Below are 24,868 nucleotides of genomic sequence, written 5' to 3' on the forward strand. Positions count from 1 at the left end.
ATCCAGCAAGCACTTTTTTTGAAGCCATAACACTCAGACTGTATCATCATAACATTCCCATAATGATCCCAGAGAGACATATAGTGTCTCGTGTTTCCCAGTTTGCAGAGACCTTATGTTCTTAGATTTTGCGTGGGAGGTTTATATGCTGGACTTGTTTTCAGTGCAGTCTGGGGAAACGTGTGTAGATCTGCCTTCAAATGGAATTTTATGAGGTTTAAACAGTAAAATGTCCCATTTTATCAGTCTGTTAATCCAGCTGTGAAACCTGAGGAGGGGTTTCGGAGCCAGTGAGTCAGTTAACACTGGAGAGCAGCAGGCACAATATTGGTCAGCATGAACTCCATAAGGGCAGATATTTATGATAAAAGATGGATTATAGCTTTATTTGGTTTGTTTTAACCAAAACAAGAAATAACTTCTACGATTAAAACAAATATGGCTCTGCAATTGTCTGTTTTCTCTGTCAGACTCTTTGGAAAAAGGTTCAGGACTTCAATAACCAGCTCTTTGATTGTGTATTGATTGCCTTTGAGTTTAAAATGACAGTTTCTATGTGTGTGCTGAGTAGTCATCTGTGTCACAAAAATGATTTACTTTTCTGAGAATTTACAGCAATGAATCATCTTATAATGCTATGTTTTGGTAATGTGGGTGGAGGAATTGTATCTGTGTCTGGGAGTGTATAGAGCTGAAACAGTCAATTAATAATGGGACTGACAGGAAAGTTAAGCAGCAAATATTTTACAAATAATCAGTTGCTGATAGAACTGAAAATGCCCAAAAATTCACTGGTTCACTTGGTCAAAATTGTTGGTTTTTGTAGTCGCTATGAGAGTAGATTTAACATTCTTGGATTTTGCACTGTTGCTTAAATCTTTGAAAAACTGTGACAGCCAGTTTTCATTATTTTCTTACATTGTATATAGTAGTAATCTTTAGTTGCAGGCCTGGTATGAACTATTGTATATGTGTGTATAGGTATTACATGGTGGTATATATAGGCACTGTGGGTTACTGGGCTTACATAAGTTATATGTATTGTTCTACCTTAAGGCAACGCTAGAAACTGAAGGAAACACGTTCTGACATTTAATTTTTATGTCAAATTTCCCTCCAGCTCCACCGTGCCCGCTCCTAGTACACCGGAGTGACCGGGAGCAACTGCCCGGGCCATGTGCACCTGACCAGGCTGCGTAAGTGGCATCAGCACCGGTGTCAGACGGCAAGAAGGAGTCGTTGGTGTTTCAGAGATCCTCAGCTTCCCACTGGGACTACTGGGGGTTCTTCTGGAGCTGCACCATCGTCTAGAGATCACAGCGAATAATGTAGACGGATCGACGCAGTGGAGATGATCCAAGCCGGGCTCCGGGGAACAGAAACAGCACCGCTGGATGAAGTGAAACAGGGGAGAAAAGAGTGGAAACGACATAGACACGGGGATGCTCGGCGGGCATAAAGTGAAAAACCTCGGCGGCAGTGGCGGAGCGGCTGCTGGTACTGTCGGACCTCCTCCTCCTCCTCCTCCTCCTCCTCCACCACCATCATCATCATCATCATCCCACCACACACCTCCGCCGTTCAGCCAGTTCACCCAGCAGCTCCACCAGCGGCAAACCCACAACAACATCATCATAAACAACAACATCCAGCAGGAGCAGGGGGAGCCGCGGGGAGAGAGCAGCGAGCAGCGACAACATGATGGAGGAAGAGAAAACATCCTCCTGGTGGGGAACATCAGAGCGGAGGAGCGCCATCAACACCAGCTGAATAACAGTGAGGAGGAGGAGAAGGAGGAGGAAGAGGAGGAGGAGGAGCGGATGGATGCCAGTCTGAGATCAGCCACCAACACCACCAACAACAACCCTCCTCCGAGTGGGACCAGCTCCGAGTTCAATCATTATTATGGGAATGGAAGAGGAGGGCCTAGCTTTGATCAACATGGCGGACAACAAAGCCCAAGGACTGGGATAACAGCGGCGCACTCGGTACACAACACTATGGATCAGGTTCAGAACTCCCACGAAGGGTACAGCAACAACAGCCCGTATAACCACTACCCGAATTATCGACCCGGCTATGGGAATAGTGGATATGGAGGCATGATGAGTCCCTCACGACAGGGGAATAACCTGATGGGCCCGGGCAGCGGCAGCTCGGCCGCTGCTAACCACAGCAAAGCGGCTATGACTGCTACCAGCTCCCCGGTTGGAGGTGGAGTTGGCGGCGGCAACAACGGAGGATTTCAGCGGTTTCCCGGACAGAGTCAGCAGCAGCTGCACCCGTCCGGAGCTACACCGACTTTGAATCAGTTATTAACGTCTCCGAGCACGATGATGCGAGGTTATGGAAGTGGATATCCAGATTATAATAATCCTTCTGCACAACAACAGCCGAGCATGGGGCTGGCTAAAGACATGGGCTCCCAGTACGGCTCGGCTACTCATGGCTGGGGAGGACAACAAAGAAATCACCCGACCATGAGTCCGGGGAACAACGGACAGGGCAGCGGCAGATCACAGGTGAATAACGCAGTTTTAATCTACATTCCACTGTTGTTAGCTGGTAATAAACTAGTCTGACTAATGAAAAATACTCATTTTATTGCAGCTAAACTGCTAGCCTACGTTATATCACCCATTTAGCCGCTATGCTAACCCAAATAGATAACGTCAGTTAGCTGGTGAGCTAGGTGTGTTTTTTTCATTTCCACTGCAGATAGACGTCATTTATACAACTGGACACAGAAATTTGGGCATTTTGACAATAACGTATACAAAGCTTCATTCTGAATTAACCAGTTGTATATCCAGTAATAAATAACAGCCGTACGAGTTAACAGTAGTTTGTAAAGTCAGTGTTTCGATTCCGTGTCCAAGGTGACTCCGTATTTAGCTTGCTAGGCTAAGCTACCCTTAGCATTTTAGCTACTGTTAACTGAGCCGTACAGGCCTGAAGAGTGTGGAACAGTTATGTATGAAGGCATTTCACTGACTGCAAGGTCTGAAATATACACAGTAGTTACATTTTGTGCTCATATTGTGGAATAAAGTTTGAGGACACTGAAATCTGGTGACAGGGCAGGACAATTAGCTGTGCCCGCTTGCCGTTTTTTGACAGCTCCATTCCCATCTGACATGAGCTAATTGCTTCACATATGCTAATTATCTCTTTTGAAGTCATTTGAGGTGTCAATGGTCGTTAAGTTGTTTCCACAGTTTTTCTGTTACCCTCTCTGTCATGCTAATTGTCCACCGTGGATGGAGGATTTTCTAAGTTTTATCAGCGGTCTGTGTTGCGCCTTTCAGCTTGTGATCTGGCCTCAACTTAGTTGGCAGGGAGCCCGTTATGGCCCCATCTCCACACAAGAGCCCTGACCTTCACACATGCAGATTAGCCATGTGCCTATCACCACCAGCATAACACTGGAGCTAAATATTCGTCATGCTCCTCCAGCTGGCCCCACAGCAGCCCGGGCCTGCTGGAGGCCGCAGCCCCAGTGCATCCCTGCTGCCACCAGTCATTCCTGCTTCACGTCAGGGACAACTCACCATAACCATTAAATAATGTACACTGTGGAGGCCTTTCAGTGTTTGACTTTGCTGAAGTAAAGTAGGATGCTTTTTACATCACTTGCGTATAGGTCTGTAAGTAAAATAAATAAATAAATAATTATTGATTAATCTGTCGATTATTGTATTGATTAGTCATTCAGTCCATAAAAACATAAGAAAAAGTGGAAAAATTCCGATCACAATGTCCCAGAGCACCAAGAGACATCCAGAGTTCTGCTGGTCCTCATGTCCTGGAAGATTTCATATGGCAGAAATTCCAGTATTATCTGTGTTTATGCATCCTATTTTCCCATGTTTTTGTGCCCAAGACAAGTGACTGATTGGGACCACAAGTTTTGAAATTGATTCTGTATTGAGTAAGAGTGTTGCAGCCGGCAGCCACGAAATGGGCTGCAATGTAATCCCTCGGGGTCGCTGCGCACCGACAGTGTACGAGCACTTCAAGTGCTTGTTTTTGTTACTCAGATTGTTGCAGTACTCTAAGTGTTCGAAAACATTATGGAGAGGATCCCTACAGAGATTTTTGTTAAAGAGAAAGATCCTTTTTGTTTAACCAGACACAGCCGCCATATTGTTCTTGCAAAAACCACCAGATTCCATTTACAGAAACAGTAATTTTACCATTGTAAAACACACACAGTCATTGTGTGTGTTGGTTCGACCACCACTAACTCTGCTTTGGTCAAAATAAACCTTTAATTCACTGAGTTACGTGTGAATATGTCGGAATATGAGAGAGAGGGAGGGCTGACATCAGATAGGCAGTTGGGAAACCAGCGTGTTGAGACAGAATATTTTCACGTGTAACTCGGGAATTATTTTCACATTGCATGAGGTTCTGTTGACATTTTCTTTAACTTAGTCCTCAGGACAGTATTTATTTATTTTGCTTTTCACAGAATGGTATGAAAAGCTTTTAGTATCAATTGGGACAGTATTCTCAGTCCATGGGTCTCCTTTGTCTTTACCTTCCACAACCTGTCACCCATGAAGGTGGGTTTCTGGCTGTCAGGCTCTGTCTTTGGCCTGGTTAAGATGTATTATGAAGTATGTTCTTGGGAACGGTGAGCCCGTCAAGCACAGTCTCATTGTCCTTACTGGTGGAGGTTAGATCCTCCTTTATAAAGCCTGCAAATTTTGATGAATTCCACTTGCAGCCGTCACTGAACAGGTAAGTACTTGCTCCTACTTTCTCAATGACTGTCAGAGGTTCTGTGATTCTGGATAATCCCTTATGGACATGGTCAGGTCTCTGGACATGTACAGTGTCATTCACTTAGAACATGCACACTTTTTCCCCAGTCCTTCTTTCTGAGTACTCATTACTACTCATTGGTCCTCTGTGCTTGTGTGTTCTCTTCCAGTTGTTTGTCTGATTTAGTTCTGTGTGAGACAGGAAGGATCATGTTCTTCATCTGCATCTTCCTATTCCCCAGCAGCTCAAATGGAGTAGCTCCTGTTGCATCATGCGGCGTAGTGTGATAGTTCTGTAAGAACTCTGTCACTGCTTGTTTTCATGGTCTGTTCATTCTTTTGGCAGTCTGTATGCACTCTTTCAGCACCCTGTTAAAAGTCTTGATGGCTCAATTTGCTCTCAGATTGTAGACACTGGAGCACAGGTGCTTCATCCCTCTCTTACTCTCAGAAAGTTGGCACATGCATGGGAGGTAAACCGGCATCTGTTGTCAGAGACCTGGTAGGGAGGGTTTCCTTCATGGCTGGACACTCAAGTTATGAAGCGAATAATTACCTCTGTAGTGACAGTGGCGACAAATGCCACTTCTGGCCACTTACAGTAATAGTCAATGGCGTAACAGCAGCACCATGTGGCGCACTCAAAGGGACCTGTTATGTCAAAGGCCTCCTTTTCCCATGGTCCATCTGGCAGTTCCACTGGTGTAAGTGGTACAGTCATTGTTGTCATTGTGTTGAGATGAAACACATGAAGCCAACATGTACATATTTGTCTGTGGCCACCATGTAGCTCACGTACACAACACCACTCTGTTTCATGGCGAAGTGGGAACAACCAAGTGTTCGGTGCCTCTCATAACAAGTCAGTTTTCAATGGCCAGTTCATCCTGAAAGTAAGTTCATCTGTAACTTCCTTTCTACATTTTGGCCGGCCTTTTTGAATCTGATGTTGCAGTTTTGTCAGCTCAGGACTGGTCTCACAAGTGGCAGTGAACACTACCATGTCCGGTCCCTCTGCATCATCTCCTGTGGTGGGCAGTGGAAGCCTGGACAGGCAGCCAGCTGTCACATTTGTTTCCCAGGACGGTAAATAACCTCATACGTAAGGCAGAGTAGTCAACCTCACCATCTTGTCATTAATAGTTCAACATGACCGGTACCTTTGGATGTAAGCAGAGTTGTAAACGCTTGGTGGTCTGCAACTAAATCTAGCCCAAGCAGAGTTGCACATGACTTAACCACAACGATTGAGCCTGTAGTCGAATGTCTACCATGAGATATTGTGACATGCAAACACCCTTTAACAGGTATTTCCTCTGGAATTTGTGAGCAGAGTCACTGTAGGTTCAGCATGGTCACATTTAGGAATAAGGGTCTATTAAGTGCTCTCTGTAATAACAGAAACAGATGAACCTTTGTCTACAATTAGCTCCACATCGTGAGAATATTCATTTGCATGCGCATGAACAGTACAGAGGATCTTATCTCACACGGCGTCATTCATGTAGAGCACAGTCAGTTTTATGATGAGTTGTATTTGGGTGTATTGTTGAGTGTTTTGTGGATTAATCAATTAGTCAATCTACAGATAATCAACAACCATTATCATCGTGGATTAATTGTTTCGGCCAGTTAGTGCTTCTCAGATGTGGGGATTTCTGCTTTTCCCTGTATGTTTGTAAATCATAAACTAAACATCTTAGGGTTTTTGACTGTCACAAAATAGAGCAATTTAAATATTTGACCAGAAGCAATTTGACGAGAAATGTCTGTTTCTGTCTTACAAAGTATGTTAAATACCTGATAAAAGAAGGTGATTTCTAAAATCATAGAAAAATCAAATACATAATCAATAGCTTCATTCGACCCCTGTATTAACAGTAAAGCAAAATCTCTGATGGTTAATCAATTTATATCACCTCGTGAGACATATCATCATATTGTTTGATTTACTGAAGATAATCGAGCTCCAGTCAGCTCCTTCAAGCCATCAAAGCTCATCATGTCATGAAGCTTTGTGACAATCAAACTGTCAGATCTCCGTCTGGATTATCGATGAGGTGTTTTCCAGCTGTCTGGAAGGCTGGTGTTTTTATTTCCTCCCCAGCTGATTGATGGAAAGGTGTCACCCAAAGAAAAGATTAAAGAGCGAGATTAAATGTCTGGAACGTGTTTTGTGTCTAGAGTCCACAAGTGGTTTCTATTTTTGGTGGCAGCCGTCAGCAGTTGTGAAACATCTGTTCTCACCGAGTGACTCTCACCTACTATTGTGTCAGTGTGTCAAATACAGTGTGTGTGTGTGTGTGTGTGTGTGAGAGAGAATATTAAAGTGTACCCAGGCGTGACTGTTGACTCTCGTTCAAAGTGGCCTCCCAGGCTTTTGGATTGCTCACTTTTTGTCTGAGTGCTGCTTCAGTTGAATCAGCTCTGACATAAGAGTTTAGTCTCAGTTGTCAGTGTCTTTGGTTCACTGAAGTCCCCCCCCCCCCGCCCCCAGCCACCCAGCCACCCAGCCACCCATCCACCCATCTGACTCTCACTCGATGGTACATTAGCCTGTGATGTGTTTACTGTCCTCCACTGGCTGGCCAAACTCCACTTGCTCTGGGACAACCTGTCTTCAACCTGCTTGTTGATTTTAAACTACAGTGTCAGTGTCTCTTCTGGATTCAGACAGCGGCATTATGCAACTACACCTTATCACCTTACCTTATATAAATTATCAGTTCGCAACTTGTAAATGGCGTTCATGTCACCATTCCAGTCATCGTTACAACTGGAAAACTCGGGTTTGACACTTGAAGGAGATTCCTGGCGCCTGAATGTTCATGGTTCATGTGTTAGCAGCATCAGTCCTGCTGTAGAAAGCTGGATGTTAAACACCCAGTGGAGTTTTCATATTTGACTAAACTGCAGAGCAGGTTTAATAAGCAGAAAATCAAACAGTTAAAAAGAAGAGTTGACTTGCAGACAGACTGTTCAGCTCTCCGAATGCTCGAAAACTTACAACATTTGGAAGTGAGTCAAACTTCTGAGAGCAGAGATGAACTCTGATAGACCACTTCACACTGTGGGCTGGTTCCCTTGGTGGTCCAGATGTATCTGAATATTATATGCAGTCTCACCCTGAGGTCTGTTCTGAAGCTTTCGACTACATGACGTCTTCAGATGGAGCTCGCCCATTTGTCAGGGAATCGCAGATTTTCGTGGCTTTAAGAACTTCTCATCACATGTTGGTTTAAAAGTTAACCTCTCTCCTCCAGGTGCCGCCCATGGACCCGATGGCAATGAAGCGCTCTCAGCTCTACAGCATGAGCAACAACCCGTACGCTCAGCAGCAGGGGGCGCCGTACTCTGGCCAGCCCTACGGCTCCCCCTCACCCCACAGATACCCGATGGGAATGCCCAGCAGAGGGCAGATGGGGATGGGAGGGATGCAGTACCCACAGCAGCAGGTAGGAGACGCTCTATCTGCTTCATTGAAGAAACATTTCAAACAATCAAAGGAAAAAATGTGTGTGTCTTATGTCCCCGTCCCTACACTTCTTAGTTAGCGTTTGTGTCTCATGATGCTCTCTAAGGCACATTTTTCCTCGATCGTCAGAGTTTGTGTCTTGCTGTGTGATGAAACACTTGAAGCGGACACTGTATTTTGAGCGCCGCCCGCTGCTTCAGTGTTTCCTGCCACACTGACGCCGGTATGACTCAACTTGTTTTGAAAGAGTTTGAGTTGCTTGTCTGTTCACGGAGTCGTCGCGCTGATTGATCTGCAGCATCGCCACCTCGTGTCCGCCAACGAGCCGCTCGGAGGACAACAGAACTATTGATGTTGTCAGACCACATGGCCGATGCAGAGCGTTCCGGTCCAGGCCAGGCCGGGTCAGACTATTCCTGCTGCAGACTGGGCTGAGGCTATTTTAAGACTCCAGACTGCTGGTTTGGGTTTACTGATGACTGATGCTGCCTCTGATACGTCACATACAAGGAATTGGCTGTTATAGCTGGAATCAGACCACAGGCAACTTAAAATTAGAATGAAAATGCTGAGAGTTTAATTTCGGTCTGTTACAATCAGTTCCAGCGATTCAGGGTGGAGGGAAAAACGTATTAAAAGACCCACAGAGGGTTTCAGAACCACAGCTGCAGCAGAATCCACCTCCACCTGCTGTTCATCTCTCTGATCACTACGTTCCAAACGATCAGCATTTTGCCAAAATATATCTAAATGCCTGCAATTGAGGACAGTTTGACGACAGGAGTACATTAACGTTCCTGAGGTGATTTAGTTTTTCTTGAAGGACAGGCGCTAACTGCTAGTAAGCTAACGAAGCTCAGCAGCCTCCCAGTGATCACAGCCGGACTGGGACCGGTATCGGAGACCGACCGAGGCCAGTTTGACGACAGCAGAGAGGTGATTTATGGAATTTGATGATAACTTCACTTAGTGCTAAAGTAAGATAACCGCTTACTCCTGAACTTTAGCCACCGTGAGCTAGTTAGCTCAGTTAGCCGTCTGGATAGTGAATGTTAGCCGAAGCCAAACCCAACAAGAAAACCGCCTGGGCCCTGTTGTCAAACTGGCCATTATTTTTTTGGAGGCTTTGTTTGGTCGTAGATATTCAGGTCCAGATCTGGCTGTATTAACTGGAGCTAGCAGACTGCTCTTTGATTCTGCGTGTCCTGCTAGGGACGGACTTGTTGCGAACTTTGATCCGTGTTTACTGTAGCCAATGGGGGCGCAGTGCCCTACGATGTGTTACCCCAACGTGCTGGTTTTCTCAGTAATTTCTCTTTCAAATTTCGAATAAAAGCTAAAATACCAAAACAATTGTTAAAACCTTGAGGAAAGGAGAACTATTGCATCCAGGTTTCTGCTGTTGTGGAGAAGATTTCAGGTGGTTTTCTGAGACGTTGTCTCCAGCCGTAGTCTCTGTTCTCTCAGGTCGTAGATTACTCCAGTCGCAGTTTTTCCCCCTCAGCTTTTCCTCCTTCGATCCTCTGATGTCGTCTTGCTCCCTGAAGCCTCTCACAAAGAAAGACTGTCATCACGGAGTAACAGTGACGTTATTACATCATTACAGGTTGACAGACATTTTCTTTTTGTTCAGCCTGAGGGAACTTGTGTCAGTGTTGTCATCTCTGCTTGCACAGACTCTGATGAAGACATGGAGGCCGAGGGAGGAAACGTAATGACTTTTATGTGAGCGGGGCCCCAGGTGGCCCCGGGACTCTTCCTTTATTAACTCTCTGATTCCAGATGAAATTGGACCAGTCAGCTCCCCCCTCCATGGTGCTCAGATTGATTCTGGTTTCAGGAGGTTTCTTGTCCACAGTCGGCTTTCTGCCTGCGTGAAAACAGGCTCTAAATGTCATTAACCCACACCATGGACAGTTCATCCCTTACTTTCAGACATTTTCCTCCATTTAAGATCAGACACTAAGATAAGAAGTGCAAGAAAACTGTTCAATCACAAGGGGGCAAAACAAAAACCTTATTTCACCACCTTAAGCAGAGGCACCTGGTTGAGTACAAGGGGAGCCCAGAATCCCACCGTGAGAGCTTATCAGCTATTGTGAGTCCTAAACAATTTTTGTTTAGTTTTGCTGGATATTTGAAGGCAGAGTAATACAAAAAAATCTGTATTTCTGTTATACTATCCATATCAATATTGCAGAAGTATCGTGATAATATTTTCGTGCCTTATCGTCCACCCCTGTATCGAAGATCAGTAGATTATTAAGATTTTTGTGGATTAATTTTGATCAGCTGATCCTGTCTGCTGTAGTTTGTGGCCTTTGGTCCACTGATGTCTCCACACTCAGTCTGTCAGTGTGGTTCTGACTGCAGACATCATGGCTGACACCTGCTTACATCATCACACTGATGTCACACCGTAGTTGCTGTTGCCTGGTGCCGTCGATTAAAAACCCAGTAACAACTGAGCGTCTGAGTACGTGCAGGAGGTGCTGTGGAGCAAGTCAGTTAATCCTCCAGTCCCCCAGCAGCCGCTCAGAGCTCCACTTCTCACAGATTGCAGGGAGGTTGCGCCTTATTGCATTTTGTGGCATTTTATTCCAGAGAAGAGGATGTGCTGTTAGGGAGATAACAATCTGACGAGCAAGGTCTGTGGAAGTGTTCGAATACATCGCAGTCCTGATTTAATCTCAGCTGTTCTTTGCACCCTTTAAAAATGGTATAAATGTTAATTTAGAGGATTAATATGACCAAATATTTTCAGCAAAGCAGAGAACAGCAGTGTAAAGGCGAACCTGAGATCATCTGGAACTGGCTTCCTTGCTCAGTATAATCACATTTTTAAGTTAAGTTGAGATTCACGTCAGATCAGATCGGGCTGAAAAAGTAATTTTTCTTCATCACATTGTGAGAAAACCAGCCTACAACAACAGTATAATACTAATGAGCTGCCTATATTTTCAGCTTTCATTCATGCCAGCTCTGTGGATTATATTATTAATATCCTACAACACTGAGAACAAACAAGAATTAACTGAGTCCCAACTGAGATTAACTATGAGAGGCTGAGCGAGTGTCGCTCACAATGATCGTTAAAGCTTCAACAGCAAAAACAAAAATCCATCAGTGATGCAACCCTTCATCTTAAGTGCATTGTCATAAATATTGCTCTTATTTTTTCATCTAGCGGCATCATCCGGTCAACGTTTATGATCAGACACCACTGTTCAAGTTCTTTGACATTGTCTTTTTAATGATTGTTCGTTAATAACATGAAGTACGTGTGAGGCACCTTGAGTGTATGAGTTTTACTCTATTTACGCTATAGTTTGTCTAGTCTTGAACTCACCATTACAGACAAACCAAAGCTGATGTAAAGTCAGGGGGAATGCATTTAAAATCATAAATGTTGCATTCAGTGACCATCATCATGTGATTCTCCTGTGACTCCAGTGAAAGAACGAGCTGCAGAGCAGAGATCAGAAACATGAGAGACAATAACAGGATGGAGGTCAGAGGTCAGATGTCAGGCATACAGTCGAGGGACCAAACTAAAGTAAGAGCTGTGTCTCAATTCAGGGGCCGCATCCTTCGTCGAGCCAAGGTTTGATGAAGGAGGTTAACTCGAGGTTAAGGTGTCCACGGGATGGCTGACCGGCTGGTTATCTGAACTTACAGGCTTCTCCTCTGTCAGCTCATTTTCAGTTAACATGTTCAGCTTCTCAGTCTCAGTCTTTCTTTATGCACTTTACATTAAGTATAAATTATCTGTGTGATTGCTACGTTAAATCTTGGTAAGATAGAAGTTAACCTTTGAACCATTTAAGTTTGAAAGTGAACGCTGTAGTTTCAATGGTCCTTACATAGATCAGATGCAGTTAGCATCTGCAGAAAGTGCTGCAGCTAGCTAGCTACCAATGTCATGTAACTTGTTATTTCAATAAAAATCTGGGGTTTTAAAACCCCTTTGTTTTTTAGTGAAATTCGTGACATTTAAAAGTGCAATCCTCGACCACTACCACTGTTCAGTTTGACGAGTTCGCCATAGTTTTTCTTCGTAAAAACTGAATTGTCACCAGCATGCACTGAATCTTGGGATAGCTTGGGCCATGAAGGATCCGCCCATTGGATCCTCCATATTCAGGTCAGGTTGCATCTGAAGGGGCTTTCAAAATGAGACTGTTGGTCTTCAAATGCTGCTTTTCAAAGGATGCGGCCGCTGAATGGATTCACAGTTTTTAAGTATTACTGTATCGTGGAATTGTGGGACGTTTGTTGCAGTCAGAGAACATAATGAATTCTCAGGAGAAGGAATTTAAATATATAGGTCACTTTCCAGGAATACAGTGTGTTTTCACATGTTCAGCCGAGTGGAAACCAGAGTGAGAAACAAGACTCAGAAAGTTGGAAGTACAATTATTTCAACTGAGGCTGCACAGTCCTCTAAATATGTTTCAGCTACAGTCTGGAAGATGTACCAACAGATGGATATTAATTGATGATCCTACAAGGATTTAACAATTAATCAAAATATTATCAAAATCACAATATGGCAGTAGGAGCTATTTTTTTGAATAAATGTAGAATAAGCCACAACACACACATTATAAATGAAACACAGTTTGTTACAGATCCAAGCAAAACTCACATCATCACTTTTATATTTTCTTCAGTGAAAATGAAATGCAAAAGTTTCCACCATTTTTAAAATCCTGACTTTAAGATCAATCACAATATCTGTCAAGATGATTGCAATATGATTTTTTTGCATATCGTTTAGTCCAAGATCCTACAATACCCACAAGCCCTTGTAGCAAGTAAATTGATTTAAGCTGTTGATCGTGCTTTCAGTTTTCTCACCTGCTGTCAGCGCAGCACATCACCGAATCTGAAGTTGGATAATTTGCTGTGTGCTGAATACTTCCTGTCAGAGCTGTTCATGTTTTGTACTGATGATTGAACCAGGAGGGTTTCATGTCCATCCAGAGAGTGGTTGTGCTTCAGTTGTCATTTACCAAACATTTGTTTAAGTCAACTTTCCATCCAACTGTAGCACAAGTTTTAACCAGTTTTCAGCAAAAGAAAACGTACGACGCATTCTTGTGAAAGCGACATCTCAAGAAAAGCTTCGGGAATTTGTTCAAATCTGGCTCAAACGTTCACTTGGACTCAAGGATGAACTGATTAGATTTTGGTGGTCGCTGTGACCACTGTGACCTCACAAAACACATTTTGTGGCCATAACTCAAAAATTCATACCCTAATTATGACAAAATGTCACACAAATTCATAGGAAAAAGTGATGAAGTGATGACATTTTCTATCCAAAAGTTCAAAGCTCCTCCCACAGTGACTGTCGCCTGGTGATGACTCTTCATGTTTCCGTCAGACTCACTCCACTGATGCTTCTTGTGTGTCCTCAGATGGGTTCTCAGTACAGTCAGCAGCAGCAGAACGTGGGTGGTTACTGTCAGCCGGGTCAGCCGCCATACTTCAGCCCTCCCCAGCAGCAGCCCGCCGCCCCGAGCCAGCCACCGTACATGCAGCCCCGCCCACTGCCACAACAGGTAGACGCTGTGAAACTGTCACACCTGACCGAGAGCAACATCTCACCACTCCTTCTCCTCTGATCATCAATACTGTTCTCACTCTTTCATTCTGAGTGACTGAGATTTGATAATGTGAAATAAGGTAACGAAAGACTTTTAGAAAGTTTTGAGTTTGCATGAACAGCAGCAACAAACCAGCACAACAACCAGCAAGATGAGAGAACAGGAAGTGTCTTACTCAAATGTAATGCGTCAGATTTAGGAAAACAAAGGCCACCATGAGAGATTTTTCTAAACTGGATTATTGGAACAGACTCAGACTCTGATCTTTGGTCGTCTTCGTCCTTCCTCGTCCTGTCGCAGAGTTTCTGTGTTTTTGTGGACCAGGCTGAAATGAAAGCGAGTGTTTCAGAGGGAAACGTCTCTGTCGAAGCCTCCAGAGAGTTTAAAGTTTCTGCTGGTGAGGCCATCAGCTTTTCTTGCATCATGGCAAAGCCCCAGAGGCTTCGGCAAGGTCGGCACCTCCCTGACTGAGCCGCGAAAAAATGTCTTTACAAAGCATTTTGTCTTTGACCAACTTCTTAAAACAAGACAGAGAGTCTGCCAGCGGGGTGATGTTATTACAACCTCAGATATTATACTTTCATGTGAAATTGAATTAAATCATTTGAGGGCACAAGATGCTGAACGCAGAGAACAAAACAAGTACATTGAGTCCATAAATGAATAGTTTTTTAGTTTAAAACAGCCACCAGGCTGCCAACACGGTTGAGCTTCTGATGTAACCTCAGAGTAACCAACAGATTATTTTCCCTCTGTGTTAAATGTATGTACTGTAAGATGTGGCAGTGAGCATCAGAAACTGAGAGTCACTTCTCATTTGTTGTGATTTCTACTTTATTGATTCGCGTCTTTTAGGTCGAGTGGATCGTGTTGTGTTTTACAGATCAGGGAGAAAAGTGAAGATGCAGTGGAGGGAAAAATCGATTCTGAATCCATTAGCTGATCACTTAGTTGAGTTTTGTATGTTGTTAATGAAGTTGTGTTGATGGAAGAGATAAGGTGGACGTGTGTGGTCAGCTACCCAAACTTAACGTCTGCTGTCAGTCTTTCTGTTGTCATGAGCTTTGGTTCAGACATTCACGTATCTGGATGAATGAATATGGAATAACTTTAATGATCCTCAGCCACTTTTATCTGACATCTTTGTAGATTACTGTATAACGAGAATGTGCTATTTTTCTACTATTTACCTCATGATTGTCTTCAGAAAAGATAAAGTATCTGCTGCTGTGACTATCAAGAGACCTGAAGTCCCCCCAAACGGCCCTCCTGCAGTTTTACTTACATTTGTGGGATCACTGTTCAGTCCCATTTAAACGTTTTTCTTGCCACTGACGGCTATGCCACTGTCAGACTATCGAGTCGTGATTTGTAAAGATCAACAAATCATTGCTTTTATGCCCTGACAACTGTCATGTACATTTTAAAATTCTTCTTTGAAAAGATAAGTGACATGGCATCGTTTATGATAGAACCACCATATTGTTTTGGAACGTACACACTAAGGCCAAATGGTCCAAATTAGATAATTTTCTTGTAATTCTTAAGTAATCATAATAATAATAGTTTCCAGTTTCTCCATCATCTCATCTCTCAGTTTCAACCAAAAACAAGACACCCACAGTTTTAACTTGGAGCTGGTTTCTGGTTGAATCCCTGCGTGTACCTGAACAACATCATTGTTAGCATGCTGATGTTAGCATTTAGCTGAAAGCACCGCTGTGTCGAGGCACATCCTCACAGAGGCACCAGTATGCCCAGTAAACCTTCATCACAACCAATTAGCTGCCAAACTACCAGTAACATTTCATGTTTTACCTCAGCAGAATAAAATCATGACTGAAAGTCGTCCTCCGTTACTACTTCCTGAATTCACTGAATCATCAATCAGAATCAGATTGAATGACGAGATTCCAAAAGCTTCCCTCCACTACAGAAAGTCACGCATTCAGACAGGAAAAGGGAACAGCGCCCTGAGTATTTTACTGTATGATATGCGCTATCAGATCCATGACACAATCGCAGAGATTGTTTTCCATCTGCGCTGAAGTGTTAAAGCGATGAAGGGGATGTCCCGACCTTCAGCTGCTGTTTTATCTCCTTCAGCCTTGAGACGACAGCAGAATGAAAACAGTGTGACCTGCAGCAGAGATGAGGATCCTTATTTTATGACAAACAACATATACAGAATCTGTATTTTTAAGATTCTTTTGAATTGAGAGGAAGCACCACAGCTTCGCCCGGCTCTTTGCTGTTCTGTTTCTCTGGGACTTGAGGAATTCATGTTGACTTAAAGACAGCATCAATTAGCTGAGAAGGTGTGAAATGGTTGAAGCCTCAGAGCACCTACGAAACGGACATTGAGGCGAGGTTGGTTTGTCGATTGTTGTTCCAGTGAAAAGGAAAAAAATGTTGTATGAGCTTTGTGTCTGCATCCGTCTCGATTTAGGAGGTCCCACAGGAGGCGTACGGGGGCCGGGGCCAGTCTGCTGCTATGACTCCTGGGAAACCAAACCACGAGGAGATGAGTCTGAGCCAACAGGAGAGGCCATCCAGCCTGCCGGTAAGTCTGAACACAGCGGAGCATCAGTCAGTTTGGAGTAGAGGGGAGGCTAAAAGCTTCGGAGTGTTTTGTTAAAGTTGAGTAAGAAATGCATTTTAGAAGCATTTTGTCTTCAGTCGAGCATTCTCACACCACACACACCGTATTCGTTCAGTATGTGTGATTGTGTCATAGTGTGCTGAGGTTGGATGAGGACAGCCTCCAGTGCATGTCAACAGATCGGCTCTCGACCTAAAACCAGCTGCTTCACGTCATTAGCTGGTTAAAAGTTCCACCTGGAGTGACGCTCTCTCCAGAGCTACTCGCAGCAACAGACGAGAGTTTTCCTCCACAGATCCAACTTTTCTCACGTTCCTGTTTGATTCAAAAAGCCCCATAAAAAGTGGAAGATGAGTTTTGGGATGAAGCAGCTGGGAGTTCTTGACTGCCTGTCCTGATTACAATCGTAAAGGGTCAAAGCCAACAGATGGACCCCTGTTATATAAAAGATGAGCAGTTTGTTGCGTCAGGCTTGGTGGTCATGTTTCAGACCTCCCTGCTCTCTGCAGGCTCTGATTGTTCTGTAGCTCGTCTTTGTTGTGGATAATAACGCCGTCCTCTTTTCTGTGGACCTGAACCTGCAGGTATCAGGCTGAGAGCGCCTGATACTTCCTTATGGGTCATCGCTGACATAAACAACCTGTTCTCATGAACACTGACTCAGCTCTGCATGAACTGAAGGTTTCACTGAAGCCTGAGTAAAGGCTGCCAGACTGCACAAAAATCCTTTCCAAATTAAGTCATTATGAATTTATTCATCCGTATTTTTATTAATCACTCAGTCAGAAAAGTGTCTAAAATATTGACAAGTGTCTGTTTGTGTTACCAGTTAGCACTGACTTTATGATTCGCAGGTCAAAGGCTGTCTAGTTTAAAACTAGTGCAGCAACTAAAGATTATTTTCTTTATTAATTGAATATCAGGTTAATAAAATATTATTAATTTTTACTGAAAATGAAACTATATATTTATCCAGTTTTTAAAGGTGAATAATTTCCTGAAACTGCTGCTCATGTATTGGGGTCTTTTTGAATCAGTGGCTTAATTCACATTTAGTGCTGTAATGAATATTTGAGGACTGTTCCTTCTAATATGTCTTTTTCTCACTGAAAATGCCAAAGTTGGACAATGTATCTCTCAGCGTAATCAGATAAAATAAAGTACGTAAGAACCAGTCTATCACCTGCAATCACTATGTAATAAACTGCATCAATAAGAAGTAATAGAGGCCCAATAATGGAGCTCTGGGGAACACCTGAGCCTGTCTCTGGTGTGTTTGTTAGATAAACTCGGTGCAGCTCAGGAAACACCAGTGCACTTGAGTGGAATATTTTCCAGTTAGTTCCACATCTCTGTCGCATTCGACCGCGGTCGTCTCCTCCTGCTGGAAAGCCGTTTTAAAGCTGCTTAAAATCACTTTCAGCACTGAGGCTCTGACTGCGAGTGCTCCTCTTTCTGTCTGTCTGCCCACTGCTCTTTCTCTCCCCGATTCTCCTTTAATGGTTATTTTTTAATTTCTCCATCCATCACTCTTTCTCCACCTTTCTTCCTCCGTCTCTTTCACACTCCTTTTTTCCCCTCTGCTCCTTCATCATCCCCTTTTCTTCCTCTCTGTGTTGCTCTCCCTCTTTCTCTTGTTTATTATTTCTCTCTCTTTGCCTCCGTGTTAGCCTGCTTCTGTCCTCCTCCTCTCTTTCTCTTTGGAGCCTCCTTTTGAAGTCACTGGTGCTGATGCAGTTGCCATGGCGACAGGCGGAGGGGAGACGGCTCTGTTGCAGGAAGGAAAAAAATCTGCAGAAATCAGCTGCACCCGAAGGCCTCACAGACTCTAATAAGTTGACTTCGTGATATTTAGCTCTGTATTTTATTCCCTCTTGTTTAAATAGTCGACTGATGCTAAAATCTAATTGTTGCTTTGCTTTTGGGGACTGTTTCTCATTGTTGGCTCTCTGCAGTGTGTGTGTGTGTGTATATATATATATATATATATATATATATATTATATATATACACACACACACACACACACACACACACACACACGTATATATGTATATGTGTGTGTGTGTGTGTGTGTATATATATATATATATATATATATTGGTAAGATAGAACTTCAGTCATTTTTCAGGGTTTAACCTTGGACTGAAGCACTGCTGTTCTGTCTGAACACACAAAACACGGCACCTTGATCTGCATGAGACTGAAGCAATAAAAAAAAAATGCATTTAAATCTAAATTTAAACTTCACTTTGTACAGCATGTTTGCAAGTTTCAGCAAGATAAATCAAGACTAGTACAACCGTAAGAGCCAGTTTGAAAATAAATTTTGTTTGGAATTAAAGGACTTTACGACTTTATTTCCAAGTTTGCTTCCTTGATGGTGTAACTTGTCAGTTGAGGTCAAATGTCTGTCAGTTACGCAATATTGGACCAAACATAAACTATTGTTTGTAGGAGTTTGTAAAGTTCAACACTTTCCTCTGCAGGATTATCTTCTTCCAACATGGACACACACAGTTTGTGTCGGTTGGTCAGTCCAACCTGTTTGGAAGAATTAAAAATGGCCGCCGCAGATGATCACTGCCATGTTCTGTGTGAGTTCTGTCAATGTTTGCTGGCTCTGCTGTAGCTGTGATTCAAGGAGGAGAAAGAAGGAAGGAGGCTGTGGAGGAGAAGGGAGGGAGGAGAGGAAAATAAGATGAAAAGAGAGGAGATGAAGGCAGAAATAGGAGATGGAAGAGAAGGAAGTCGATGAAGTACAAGACAAGAAGAAGGAGGTGAAGGTTGAAGGACAAGAGGAAGAGATAGAAGGAGGAAAGAGAAGGGGGGGAACATTGGAGGAGGTGAAGGAAGAGTACAAGGTTGGAGGAGAATGTATGAGTAGAAAAGGAGGTGAAAGCTGAAGGAGGTGCTGCAATATGAGAAGAAAGAAGGAAAATTAGAGGAGGAGGTGAAGGATGAAGGAGACGGGGAAGGTGGAGGGACAAGTTGTTGAACATGTTGGTTGACTGTTTTACTGTACATGAAGTGTTTGTGTGTGCGTGGTAGATGATGCCGTGAAACACACACACACACACACACACACACACACACACACACACACACACACACATACACACACACACAGTGATTCGTGAGCTCTCATCCAGAGCTGCTGACAGTCGAGCCAAGAGAAATATTTAAATTACAAAAACAACAGCCGCTGACTAACAGGGAGAGAAGAGGAGTGTGTGATGGAGGGAAAGGAGGAGAGAAGGAGGTGTAGAGGCTGATTAAAGGAGCATAGAATGAGGTGGAGGAAGAGAAGGAAAGCTTTGGGAGCTAATTCAAACCCAAAAAAATGGAATGAGGAGAGGACAGCAGGAGAAGGAAGGGTGAGGAAAACCAGGAGACAGAAAGGAGGAAAAGAAATAAAGACAAAGGAAGAAGGAGAATGAGTGGACGAGGAAAAGAACATGAGGGAAAGAGGACAAAGAAAGGAGGTGAGGGAAGGAGGAGAAAGAAGGAGGCGAGGAAAAGCAGGGTGAAGGAAGGAAGAGAAACAAGGCTGGAGGGGGTGGAGGAGTAGGAAAGGAGGACAGGATGAAAGACGAAAAGGAACAGGGAGAGATATCAAAAAGAGAAGACAGGGAGGAAGCATAAGGTAAGAAAAGAGAAGGAGAAGAAAAGAGAACATGAGAGAAGACAAGGAGGTGACGAAGGGCTGTAAGTCAGTAGGAGAGAAGTTGAGGGGGTGAGGAGAAAGTGAATTGGGAAGAGGAGGAGATAAAGGAGGGAGGAGATGAGGAAAAGACAGCAGGAAACAAGGAGGAGAAGTAGGACGAAGTGAAGGAAGACGAGGAGGTAAAGTCTGAGGTTGTAAGAGGAAATGAAACTGAGGAGGCCCAAAGGTGGAAGGAGGCAAGGAAGTGAAGGAGGGACAAAGGAGGAGGTGAAAGTCGGAAGAAGATGGGAGAGAAGAGGAAGTTGAGTAGAGGGGGAGGAGATAAACATCAAGAGGTGAGGAAGAGGTGAAGAAAGGAAGGAGAGGAGAAAAATTGATGAAGAGGAGAAGAAAGAGAAGACGAAGGTCGAGCGAGGCTTCAGAGAAACTCTCCCTCACTCTTCACTCTTTATAATTAGAACACACACCAGGAGAGTGTGTGTTTGTGTGTATGTGCGTGTGTGCGTGTGTGTGTGTTAGAGTGTGAGAGAGAGAGTGATGCAGTGCGGCAGCTGATTGGCTGAGCTGTTGGCAAGGGGCGGATGGAGGGAGGGAGGATGGGTTACTGTGCTGTGATTGGCTGGCCTGAGGCCCAGGGGCAGATGGGAGATTTCAGCGCAGTGCTTCTCTCTTCTTCTTTGACTCTCCTCCTCTTTCCTTTTCTTCCTCCTTTTCCTCCCTCATCATCATCTCTCTTTTCTCTCCATCTATTCGTTTCTCCTCTTTTTCCTTTTTACCTTCTTTTCATCCTTCCCCCCCATCCTTACCTCCTTTGTTCCCTTTATCCTTTCTCTGCATTCTTGTCCTCTGTGCTTTCCTTCTTTTTTCTTTTCTTCCTCTTCTGCTTGTCCTCCCTCTTTTTGAACTCCTTTTTCCCCTTTTTCTCAGTCGGTCCCTTTCTGTCCTCCTCCTTCGCCTCTTTCTTCCTTCTTTCTGTCCTTCATGTCCCCTCTGCTTCTCTTTTCCTTTTCACTCCATTTGCCTCTTCTTTCTTTCTTTCTTTCTTTCTTTCTTTCTCCTCCCCTTCTCTTCCCTTCTCTTAACTGAGCTGCTTGTCTTCACTTTTCCCAACGTACTCACAACCAGTTGTGGACACTGTGCCAAAATCACCTCCCAGTCCAGACCTGTCCCTGCTGGGGTTTGGTAAGGACGTGGTTAGCCTAGCTTAGCAAAAAGACTGCAGGCAGGGGGAATCCTCCCTGATCCAAGTTCATCAAACTGAGTATCATGTTCCTGCATGGCTGACTCCAGGAACTTGAACGTATTAGTCATTGATCCCCTCATGAAAGGTATAATGGGAAATACAGTGTGCTGCGCTCCGTGCTGCCTCTGGCGACTGGATGTTCAATACATCATATCACCATTTTAATCACTGGTCTTCCTGCAGTATAATGTCTGGCCACAACTGTTTCTTTTACTATTCTGATTCAAAAAAATTGGGACTGAAGCATAAATAAAACCAGAATCAGTCATTTCCAATGACTGAGCCTTTCTAGGATGTCCCTTTCATATCCAACCATGATACTATCACCTGTTACCAGTGAACCTGTTTACCTGTGGAATGTTCCAAACAGGTGTTTATGGAGCGTTCCACATCTTTCCCAGTCTTTAGTTGCTCCTGTCTGAACTTGTTTGAAACGTGTTGCAGCATCAAATTCAGAATAAGCAGATATTTACAAAAATCAGTGATAGCTGTGATCCACCAGATCACAACCAGGGACTGGATCCAACTCAAGTAACTCACCCTTACAGGATCCCTGTCTGGATCAACACACTGTGGTCCTAAACTTGAATTAACAAACCTGAAAAAAGAAAAAAAAGACATCAGCAAACTTAAAGGCTGGCTCTGAAATTGCATTTTCTCTGGCTCTCGCTCGGTTAGCTGCTCTTTATCTTCCTCTGTGAGCCGCTGATGTTCTTCTGCACCAAACCCGACACTGAACCACCGAGTCGAGGCTCTCAGGGATTCAGTGTGATGCGGATTCAGAATCTGCAGTTTCCACTTGGCTCTGTTGGTTTTGGTCAGACTGTTGCTGTCCCCCTGCTGAGTTGGAGCAGACGAGATGTTTCCACCTCATTGAGGAGCTGCTGAACGAGGCATTTATGAGCCGTCACTGAGGAACAGTCAGTGGTCCTCTTGGAAGTGTGTTGGCGTCATGTCCTGAGCTGCAGCTGGGATGTTTCATTGAAAGACTCCCCTGAAATCCCACTGGAAGAATAAAAAACAGAAAAATGAAAGCACAATATTTGTAGAAATTCCTTCAATCCGAAACAGAATTCTGTCTCTACAGGAAATGTTGAGATTCATAACTTGATAAAATGACTAAAGTCCAAATGACAGCAGCAGCTGTGTCGCCTGTCTGTGTTTCAGGATTTGTCCGGCTCCATTGATGACTTGCCCACCGGCACCGAGGCAGCGGTGAGTTCAGGGGCGTCGGGCTCCGGCAGCGCTCAGGGCGACCAGGGGACCCCGGCCCGTTCTCCTTTCTCCCCCCATGTCTCACCTCGACTCCCCCCGCCAGCTCGCACCGGGCCCTCCCCCTCCCCCTCACCTTCCCCCGCTGGGTCCAGCAGCCAATCACGGTCCGGACCGATGTCTCCCGCCACCAGCGGACCAGGTAGGGTGATGATGTCTGTAAGGGAAATTCTCCTTGTTGCTTGTTGAGAGTTGCTAATTCTCAGAAGAATTACAGACTCGGTGTGATGAATCAGGTCTCTTTAATACATGCAGCATGGAGGGAAGACTCATGCAGAGTGTTCTCTGCAGATCTCCACAATGTCTTGGCAGTTATACTGTTCAACAAAAAGACAAATGGTTGTCACATGCACCTGGTAATGATAAAATCTTTCCTTCAAGAACAATGACAATTTGGGGGAGTTCACTCATCCTGTTCCCTACATGTCACTTCCTGTCTCTTCCCTGGAGCTTGTTAAAAGCCATGTAAATGCTGCAGTAGTATTAACGGTCTCTGTGTCTCCCTCTCAGGCTCTCAGTTGACCCCTCAGGTCTCTGGTCCTGGATCAGATGTTGGTCCTCATCCCTCCCAGTCTGCCATGACTCAGGACAGAGGTACACCTGACTCATCAGTGTGACAGTGTTACTTGTTCATTGTCTCACAGTTAGAAAACATCTGACCATCATCATCATCGTCTCACTGTCGCTTTGAGCCTCCAGGCCATTTGGAGCAGCTCAACCTCAGAAGTGTTTTTTTTTTTTAATCTCTGAGCTGCAGCCAGAACAAGTCTCTCTGTGTCTGTCCCAGAATTTCATCAGTCTTCAGTCCTGCTGGCAGCTCTGAGGAGCATTTCACTCAAAGCCAAAAATGTCAACCTCATGGTGATACTAGAGGAAAAGTCAGATGGTCTCCAAAGCCAGTAGCGTCCATCCTCTGTGGACCATGAATGTCTGTACAAAATGTACAAATGGGCAGTCCATCCAGTAATTGTTGAGACATACTTCATCAGTCTGGACCGACCAGTGTCCCCCAGCGTGACTGCTCAAAGTGAAGAGCAGTAGCAGCACTAAGTGGCCAGCTTTGGAGGTGTTTGTAGGTGGATATCTTCTCTTTGGATGGAGCTAGGCTAGCAGTTTCCCCCTGCTTCCAGTCTTTGTGCTAAGCTAGGCTAAACGCAGACTTCCTCATTTCATCTCTGCTCCTGGTCTGTTTCTTACCTTCTCCTTTCTTGTGTTGTTTGTTTTCTCAGGTTTCCCTCCCTCCATGCAGCGTAGCACTCAAGGGCCTCAGTTTGGCCCCCACCAGTCAGCACCACCCATGTCCCCTCACTCAGCATCGGGGGGACCCATGCACCACGGCTCCTACCAGCAGGGCGGCTCATATGGCCAGTACGGACCCCCAGGTACACACTGAAACCTCAAAGGAAAGCGCTTTCTAAAAGTAACAAAAGTGAAACTTTAAAACAGTTTTTGCAAATTTTCCTTCTTCGCCCCGTCTAGGTAACTACCCTCGGCCCCCCCACTATGGTGGTGCCCCCAGTGCCAACTACAGTGGTCCTGGCCCCAGTCCCAGCTTAGCCAACAGTCTGGGGTTGAACGCCAGCAGTCCCATGCACGGTCAGGGCCCATCCACCCCAGCAGGTCGCGGCCCCGGACCTGGCCCCGGAGGTCGCCCTTACCCCACTGGAGGAAGCGTCATGGCCCCAACCTCCCCCGGCATGCCACAGCCCGCCGGGCAGGGCATGGGGCCTCCGGGACCCAACGCCAACCGCAAGCCGCCTGAGGTTGGCCCCAACATCGGACCAAGTGTCGGCTCCTCATCCTCCGCGACCTCTGCCACAGCCGCCCAGGGCAGGTGAGTCTGAACAGAGGCAGCGTGGAGTCTGGGAAAGCCTTGAAAATCAAAACCAATTCCAGGACTTCCAGGAAAGTTTAGATGTTTGGAAAAAAACACAGAATAAGTGAAATATTAATAACATGTCAAGAAAAACTGTCAACCATAACATTCAGTTTCCACTCAGCCTGTTTTCTCCATTATTAGTAACCATTTTCCAAATCATCAGGATTCACATTATATGAAACATCCATTTCATTTCAAACAGCAGCAACGACGTTAGCAGCAGCCAGACATCTACGTATGTTTTGTTCATTGATCTTTGCGAACAAAAAACGCGAAGAGATCAGACGTTCAGTAAGAAATCCTTTAGCCTTGGATCCAAAGTGGATCCTGAGCCCGTCCCAAAGAATGA

General features: G+C 44.6%; 1 protein-coding gene across 3 annotated transcripts in view; it reads left to right on the plus strand.

Moving 5' to 3' along the window:
• The first annotated feature begins 1,302 nt into the window (after positions 1–1,302).
• Positions 1,303–24,868, plus strand: part of arid1b (AT-rich interactive domain 1B) — a 40,862-nt gene continuing 17,296 nt past the window's right edge. For 2 of the 3 annotated variants that reach the window (XM_076756942.1, XM_076756943.1), the window contains exons 1-8: positions 1,303–2,522; positions 8,033–8,224; positions 13,668–13,811; positions 16,306–16,419; positions 22,536–22,782; positions 23,151–23,234; positions 23,870–24,022; positions 24,120–24,474. In XM_076756942.1, coding sequence (XP_076613057.1) covers positions 1,443–2,522; positions 8,033–8,224; positions 13,668–13,811; positions 16,306–16,419; positions 22,536–22,782; positions 23,151–23,234; positions 23,870–24,022; positions 24,120–24,474 — 2,369 coding nt within the window. In that variant the 5' untranslated portion in view covers positions 1,303–1,442. The remainder of the gene's footprint in view (positions 2,523–8,032; positions 8,225–13,667; positions 13,812–16,305; positions 16,420–22,535; positions 22,783–23,150; positions 23,235–23,869; positions 24,023–24,119; positions 24,475–24,868) is intronic. The other variant, XM_076756944.1, reaches the window with a different exon arrangement.

The sequence above is a fragment of the Chaetodon auriga genome, chromosome 18 (assembly GCF_051107435.1).
Source record: "Chaetodon auriga isolate fChaAug3 chromosome 18, fChaAug3.hap1, whole genome shotgun sequence".
In the NCBI taxonomy this organism is placed as follows: Eukaryota; Metazoa; Chordata; class Actinopteri; order Chaetodontiformes; family Chaetodontidae; genus Chaetodon; species Chaetodon auriga.